Source organism: Thalia democratica, chromosome 1 (genome assembly GCF_965202585.1).
Source record: "Thalia democratica chromosome 1, ktThaDemo2.hap1.1, whole genome shotgun sequence".
NCBI lineage: Eukaryota > Metazoa > Chordata > Thaliacea > Salpida > Salpidae > Thalia > Thalia democratica.
The window spans coordinates 15,439,675-15,448,645 of record NC_139165.1 but is presented as its reverse complement, the minus strand read 5'-3'; the positions used below and the strand labels follow the sequence as shown (position 1 = coordinate 15,448,645).

Genomic DNA, 8,971 nt, shown 5'->3' with positions numbered 1-8,971 from the left:
TAATTAATTTTAAACCAATTAGTCTCACAAAAATAAGCAAATTAGTTGTTTTTAGTTGTTAGTTTAAAACCTAACAATTTACAATTTTACTTTGCAACAATAAACTTTGTTATTTGTCAAGTTATCTTTTACTATTTTGTTTCATTGTACTTAATACAAGTTTGTGTATAATTTTATGTCATGCTTTTATAAACTTAAGTATTTATTTGAATATTAATCGTTAGAACTAAAACATTTCTTTTCGAAAGTATAATCTCTCATAGACTGTTCAACCAAAATAAAATAGTAATATTAAAATGTTATGTTTCGATTCTTCAGTATAAAATATATACTTTTTCTTAATACTAAAAATAAATTTTTGATACATATTATTATTATGTCTTAAACTAGAAAATAAAATCCTTCTGAAGAAATGTTTATTGAATTTTTATATAAAGTACTTGCTACAGCACATAAAAAATACATCTCTTTTAGAGTAAACTAAAACACTTTATAGAAGTAAAAATTAAGTCTTATATCCTGACTTACTTTTAAGTATTTGTTAAGCTTAAAATTTAAAGTGTACTTATATAAAAAATGTTTCAACATTTTTTAACACATCATAAGCTTTTAAAAAATGTAAAATGTGAATATTAAAACATTGTTTAAGAAATTACAGCCATAAAGTAAACATAGAATAACTCAAAACAAATGAAACAAAAAATGACATTGATTACCTCATATAGTGGAAAACGTTTTATCTTTAAAAGATTGAGAAAATTTCATCATTTAATTTGTTAAGAAACCTAATTATTTAACTCTAATGATTAAAAAACTTATTTTTGAGACAAATGTTAACTCAAATATTAACTTATCATTAATATTAAATAAACGTTGTTAGATATTCTAATTTCAATTCGAAACTTTAAAACAGTTAATATTTTTATAATTTAATGTACCGTCATTGCTTTGTTTTAGAGTAAATCAATGCCAAATAATAAAAAATTTGTTTTATGTTAGTTATTCCTATTACAAATATATAGAACCTTGATATTTTTTTCTGGAAATTAAGGAAATTAAAATTTATTAAACATTTTTTGAAGTTGAGTATTGTTTCTATTATCGAATAACAACCTATTAACAACAGTTCTAACTAGTATGTTCTTTAAATATTTATTTAATGCAGAAGAATTTGAGTTAAAGTTTGATAGTATGTTTTATAATAATTATTGAGTTTTTACATTAAATTTGTTTTTTTTAAACAAATTTAAGTATTTTAAGCTGAAATTATCATTTCACATGTTTTTGCTGACATATAAGATGTTCTTGTAAAACTTATTAAGTAAATTTAGTTTGAAAAACATTTTAAGAATGCTAGCTAACACCGTATATTACGTTAGGTAAAGTATGCTTGTTTTGCGGTGTCTTTTGTTAAAAAAGTACGAAAAACTATCAAGTATTGAACTAACTTAATATTTGTAATCGTTTGTTGACGATAAAAAAAACGTTTAAAATATTTGGTCTTAGGACCTGGTGCACAAATAATCTTTCGGTTTTCGGGTCGCACACCACGGGTACCTTTTAAAGTCTTTTCCAGGACAGTAATAGTTTTACTTAAAGTTGAAAAAGTTTTTATATATATTTTTCATGTAGTTAAACTATAAAATGTACTGTATAACATAAAAGTGAACTTCATTATCAAAAGACTACTACAACTGTAAAAATCGTTTTAACAGTGATTCAATAATTTATTTAAGTATTTCAAGATTTTATTAATGAAAGTTGTCAACAATAAGTCTAATTTTGTATCGTTTAAAAGATTTTTAAAGCGTTTTGGTTAACAATTTAAAACATTTACTGTTTTATTCTAATTGATAGAATGAAACTGAAAGTTTTACTAATATTTGTTAATAAGTTCAAAGTTTGTTTGAAAGTGTTTAGTTTACTTAACAACTTTTTAAACTCTTGAGCTGTTTTATCATTGTTTAAACTTTTAATAGTATGTACGAGTTTTTTTTACATTAAACGTTTTCATCTTGATTGTTTTACAAAAAATAATGATTTTAAAAATTAAAGTTAACTATAATAAAATTCAAAATTTTTATTTATCAAAGCTATATTGTCAAAGTTTTTATTTGTGAAAATAAAAGAAATGTATAAAATGCATATATAATAAAGACTTTAGTACTAGTGTTTTATTCAGTTACTCATGTTTAAACAAATAATTACTCACTTACAAATATTAACAAACAAAAAATAGAGAATATAAAGATAACATAGCATAAATGTTTTGAGTTTTTAATATGCTTTTTTAATCACCTTTATAACAAAAACCATATTTCTCTAACATAGAAAAACTGTGCAAAGCAAGTGTAAAAATTTGAAGTATTTTCTTACAACAGGAATAAATACTTAACATAAGAAAAGTAGCATCACTAACATTTAACTGGTCTTAATTTTTACAAGTATTGATTTTGTTTAGAGCTATTTTTTTTAGTTTTAATTCAAACATCTTTTCGTAGTTTTGAAATTTACAACTAAACAAAAACAGTATTTGTATTTTCTCAAACAGAAGAAGTCAAGTTGGTTTACAAATCAAACACAGCACATAACTAGTTAACGTTTGCCAATTTTCATGGTGACTGATTTTAGCTTTCCTGTGTTTGGAAAGCTGGAGTAACTATTACCAGGAATTTCGTTTATCTGGTAACTTCCACAACTGTTAAACCACCAACCGTAATTTCTACTACTGGCACAGTTTGATGAGTATCGATCATTGTCTCTGTCCTTGGCGCTAAAAGCTTGAGAATTGCTGTAGTAAAGTCCATCACCTTAAAATAGTTCATTTATATTTGTTTTAACTAACATTTACAACAAAACTCGTTTTGAATAGGTTAATGAATGATAATGATAAATATACTAAATGACTCTAAATCAAAGTTATAGTTATTAATTATTAAAAGTCAATTAAATAATTGTATAATTATAAAATTCCATTCATTAGAACAAATAATTTAGAAACGAGTTGTTGTAAAAAACCTGTAAAACTACTAAAAACTTATTATGATAATTAAAAGCCATTGCTACAACTTAACTTTTTTAAATTTTATTTTTATTATACAAAACTATAATTTAGTCAAAAGTAATTATTAAACTAGTATAATTTTTTTTTAATCAAACCCGCATTTCCAGTGTACCCATCAACCGTAAGTGAGTATTTGCTACGTTCGTCCCCAATGTAGACAAAACTGTAAGAAAAATATAAGTATAATAAAAATTTATTGGACACAAATTCAATGCTTAAAAACATTTGCATAAGGACCTGGTCAAATTAAACATACGTACTTAGTATATGTAAACAAAACTTCAGAATTTTTTTTGTAATTTTTACATTATATTGAACAAAATGAAATAATATGCTTAATACAAATTAACTGTAATAACAGTCTGTAACATATGGCACAAGAACTGACCATTAAATTATAATCTAAACTATATTTAAAAGTTATTAGATTAAAAATTATTTATATTAACTGTTTTGTTCTAAAAATAAATTTAACATATCAAAACCAAAACGTTATATACAAATAAAATACTTGTATATAGCATAAAAAGGCTGATTGTCTTTATTGATCATTTCAATTCTCAGTTTTTGATCAAAATATATATATTATCAAACAAAAATAAAAATAAATAAAATACTTGTATATAGCATAGAAGTGTTGATTGTCTTTATTAACCATGTCAATTCTCAGTTTTTGATCAAAATATATAAATTATCAAACTAAAATAAATAAAAATACTTGTATATAGCATAGCATAGAAATGTTGCTTTTTTTATTAACAATGTCAATTCTCAGTTTTTGATCAAAATGTATAAATTATCAAACTAAATAAAAAACAAATAAAATACTTGTATATAGCATAGAAATGTTGATTGTCTTTATTGACCATGTCGATTCTCAATTTTTGATCAGAATATATAAATTATCAAACTAAATAAAAAATAAATAAAATACTTGTATATAGCATAGAAAGGCTGATTGTCTTTATTAATCATGTCAATTCTTAGTTTTTGATCAAAATATATAAATGATTAAAATAAACAAAAAATAAATAAAATACTTGTATATAGTATAGAAAGGTTGACTGTCTTTATTGACCATGTCAATTCTCAGCTTTTGATCAAAATATATAAATTATCAAAAATAAAAAATAAATAAAATACTTGTATATAGTATAGAAGTGTTGATTGTCTTTATTAACAATGTCAATTCTCAGTTTTTGATCAAAATGTATAAATTATCAAACTAAATAAAAAACAAATAAAATACTTGTATATAGCATAGAAATGTTGATTGTCTTTATTGACCATGTCGATTCTCAGTTTTTGATCGTACTTATCTGTCATTTTATGCATGTTTTCCAATCCTTTGAGTTTTTATTTTATTAAGTTTGTTTATTTATACTTAGTATGGGCATTTGTCCCAGGAAAAAAAAATTGTAAACAAGATCTTTAATTTTTTTTCGTAAGATAAAATTGTTTCTACATTAATAAACATTTTTTAATACGAAGTTTAAATAAGCCTACTAATCAAATTTTAAATAATCTCTTACTCAAGAAAAACTAACTAGAAAGTTTTATTTGTTAAAGATGTTTTAGCAACTATTAAAAAAATATATTCTAGCTTTATGCATTTAATAAACACTATTTTGTTCTTCTGTTTTTTTTTCTTTTTTGGTAACAACAAAAGTAAGTTTCAAATGATAATTTACACAGAAACAATTGAACATTTGTAATCTCACTAATCCAGTACAATCACCTTCATGCATTAAGTAAACAGTAATTTATAATATTGTAGTGAAAACAAATTATTTTATTATATTTTAAACAATTAAATATTTGTAATCTCACCAATCCAGTATTCGCTGTCCAGTGACCCGAATCCCTGCTTGTACTCGGCCCAGTTCTGATTGAAACTGACTCTGCCGTCCATGCGTCGTTGGATGAGCTGAGTTTTGTGTGAAATTTTATTTATGTATTTTTGTTTATATTATGCGTAATAACTATTAAATAGGAGAATAGAGCAACTTTAACTAGCTTGAATACTGTGTGATTTATGATGAAATAATAAGGAATGTTAAAATTTCAAAAGTTTATATGGAGCATTTAAACATGTAAGAGGTAAATATGCATTGAAGGTATGCTGATCTGCACCCAGTATGACGTCATCACCCATTATGACGTCATCACGCATTATGACGTCATCACGAATTATGACATCGCCACTGGTACAAATATGACGTTGTTAAACATCTATTTCAACAACACACTTGAATACATATAAAACATACACTTACAAAAACACTTTATTTTGTTCGGAGTAACATTCTCCCTACTAATACCGCATTTTTATCTTATGAATTCCGAAGGTATTTTAAAAGAGCGTGCTTAAGTGTGTACTAAAATTTGTTAGATAACACTCGTGCCTCGTGAACCTATTTTTTGTGTCGTTAACTTGTATAATCATCAAACATGTGTTTCATTATTATATATATAATGTATATTTTTATGTATAATTATCAAACATGTAGTTGATGTTGTTGACGTCATCGCGCGTCGCCAATTCTGTACATGCATCGTTACCAATACATAATATACTTTAATCATTCTAACTAACATAACAATTGAGTGTTTAGTGTTAGTTAGATTATAGTACATAGTTTTACATATGAACATCAAACTTAGATTAAGTTGAGGTAATTTATGTTTATCCGCGTTTATGACATCATCACGCGTTTCTACGTGTACATAAAAGTTTATAATAAAGTATATACTTATATGCATTAAAAATTTAATTGTATTTGTTATGTTAGTTAGATTATAACTAATAAGTTGTCAAAAAACTTTACATATGCAATTTCTAATATATATATACAAATTTTCACACATATATTTATATATATATATATATATGTGTGAAAATTTGTAATTATAACATTAACCTATATGATTAAAATTTATTTATATAATCAACTAACAGTCCAATACTAATGTACAATACAAAATATATACTTGTGAATATTCCTAATAACTGTTTTTAAACACTATACAAATACAGGTTATACAATTGTATTCACTTAAGACTGTTGAGTATTTGTACTTAACAAACTGAATAAAACCAACTAACAGTCCAACCCTGTTCATCGTCAATTTCACAATAAAACTCGTCAGTTCTTGCCTCGCTACTGCGCTGTTTTATCTGGTAAGTTCCGCTCTTGGCCAAAGGATCGTTTAGTTTGACCACGTGACAACTCTCTGTTTAGTTTGTTTGATTTACTTATTTGATTAACTAGCTAAGTATTAATTTATAATATATTACTTATGTGCGACTTTGCATGAGTTTTAATTATATGACATAAAACATACTGTGTGCTTCAAGTATATACAGTTTCAAAATAAAAACTGTTTAAAGTAGTACTAAGTAAACCGTTTACAGTTTAAGTTAATGAAATTAATAAAACAGTAAATAATGTTTATAAATCATTTTAAGACCTATGGTTTATTTTTTACTTTTTTGCGGGTTTAACTCACCCGGGTAGCAGACGAGCGGCTCTCTTTCGAAGGTGGGCACCACTTCTCCCTTCCTGCACTTCCTGTTGGTTCGGTTGGAAGTTGAGTACCCCTCGTCACACGTGTACCTGATAAAAAACATTAATAATGACTTACTATGATACAGTACTAGTGGAGTTCGCCAATGAACGAAAACACCTTGTTTTAAAAATCTATGAAGATATTCGCGTCCGTTGGCCCAAGGTATATGTGAAACAATATTGAACATGTCAATAGATTGCTGCTAGACTTCTGTCAACGGGCAAAAACATCTTTTTTGAAGTCTATGAAGATATTTGCTCAAGGTTGGCCCAGGGTAAATGTGAATAGTTTTTATAAAATGTCGTAAAACTACCAAGTACCTCTTGTCTTATACCTGACATATACATTTAATTAGACTTATACATTACATATATTTGTAATTACATTTTTAATAGATTCACTCAAGGTTGGCTCAAGGTACATGTGAAACAATATTGAACATGTCAATGTTGTTTAATTTTGAAAAAGTTTTGCAATAAAATTTAGCGTACCTGATGTGATCTCCGTGTTGAACCTTGCCACGAGGTGTCGTCGCGTGCTCTATCTTCGGCGGCTTGCAGTCTGGAGAAAAATATTTCGTTTATTTGACGGGTTTTTATTGTTGGTAGGTTTTTTTTTGATGGCTGTAAACAAAGCCCGCTAAACTTCAAAATACCTATTGTACCACTCTTACATTTTTTCTTGAAGAGTTTTACGTAATACGAAAGTTTCAGTTTATATTCATCAAAGACCATGTTTTAAAAAGTGTAAGGCTTTTATAAACCTCTCAGCACCTCGCATAGTTACGACTGGTTTTTAAAAAGATAGAGTAACTAATGAGCAGGACTAATTATGATAAACACATAATATTAACATTAAAAACTTTTTTTTTGTAATTTTTATACTATTTTAAAACTTACTTATAAGCAGATCCAGCAGATCCAGAAATAATAATAACAAAGCTTCAATTGATACGCAGATTGAAAAAAAAATAACAAATTATTTATTATAATTTATATATAAACAAACTTATGAGCAGATCCAGTTGCCCCTTGATAACGACGTTCTCCATCTCCAGCCCGGTCAGCCTCTCCTGCAGTTCGCGCACGTACGAGTCGTTGCAAGCCCTGCCCGGCGGTCCCGGTGGCCCGACGAGTCCTTGGGGGCCCCTGATGCCCTGTTTTGTTGTTAACTTTTTCATTGGCGAACCAATTATTAAAGTTCTAGTTTTTTGTAAAATATTATCTTTTAAAACATTCAAAAGAAAGTCGTTTTACAACGCAAGGTCGTTCTTTATTTTGTGAACTAAAAGTAAAAGGCTTTGTTGGGTCATGAGTTCACACCTTGTATTACTTAATATGTTTACACAAGCTGTCATATTAAAAAAATAACACTAAATTGTAGCTTTAGAACTTTAAAACACTTTAAATTTTCAACCTGCTTTCCGGTCAACAGCGCGGATCTTTCAATTTCGGAGTTTTTCTTGTCGTCGCACGACACCACCCTGACCTCGCACTGATCGCTCCTCTGAAGGAAACAGGTTGAATTTCGAATGCCGAACAGCAGCAGCAAGAGGGAAAGCACCGAAACGGTTTGCATGTCTTCGTTTTATCAATGTTTATACAGATCTAAAGCACGGTAAGTTCAATGAAAATAAAAACGTTGTAAAATATTTTTTTTGAATTTGAATGTTTATACTAAGATTTTTTTTATAGTAAAATTTGGTGTTTATATCGGCTGTCTAAATTACAGCAAGTTGAATGAAAATGTAAACAATATAATTGAAAAAATTTGAATTTAAACTTCCATTAAAGATACTTTTTGTTTACAAATGCCACAGACTGATCTTTAACTAAAATTGTCAATTTAGTAGCGTACAGAAAATTTCCGCATTATTTTGCTTATGCTCAGTTTGAAAATGTATAAAAGTAACGTAAACGCTTGAAACTAGTCTTTAGCTTTAAAGAAAAAAGGTTTCTTTTGTAAAAATTTCAACTTTATTTTATTTCCTTGAATTTAACGCAAACTGATTTAAAGCAGTTGTAAGATTGCAGTTGCGTTTTTTAAAAATCAGTAAGTTTATTAAACTTTATTTAAGCTTTTACATAAAGCTAATATTTTCTTTTTGTCCACCTTGAAAAAAATCAAGGTTGCTTATGTAAGTAGAAACTGAAGTTTTTACTTACATAAGCTTCGCACAAGAAAAGACTTGGCAATCAAAGAATTCTTTGTAAATTGTATACACGCCCTATAAGTAAACTGTTATCAATCACTTAACGTTCCAGTAAAAAGTTTTTAACACGTTAAGTCAAGTTATTAAAATTTTTGCACTCAAAGTTGATTTAAAAGTTTAACAAA

General features: G+C 26.8%; 1 protein-coding gene across 1 annotated transcript; it reads right to left on the bottom strand.

The window, feature by feature from the left end:
- Positions 1–2,413: 2,413 nt before the first annotated feature.
- On the bottom strand, positions 2,414–8,212 carry LOC145834259 (fibrinogen-like protein 1). The gene is made up of 9 exons (XM_082941642.1): positions 8,051–8,212; positions 7,643–7,790; positions 7,126–7,195; positions 6,575–6,681; positions 6,171–6,298; positions 4,895–4,991; positions 4,314–4,410; positions 3,160–3,227; positions 2,414–2,810 (listed from the first exon to the last, which is right to left on the bottom strand). The coding sequence occupies exons 1-9, from the start codon at positions 8,210–8,212 to the stop codon at positions 2,596–2,598; spliced, it is 1,092 nt and encodes a 363-aa protein (XP_082797768.1). The 3' UTR covers positions 2,414–2,595.
- Between the last annotated feature and the right edge of the window lie 759 nt (positions 8,213–8,971).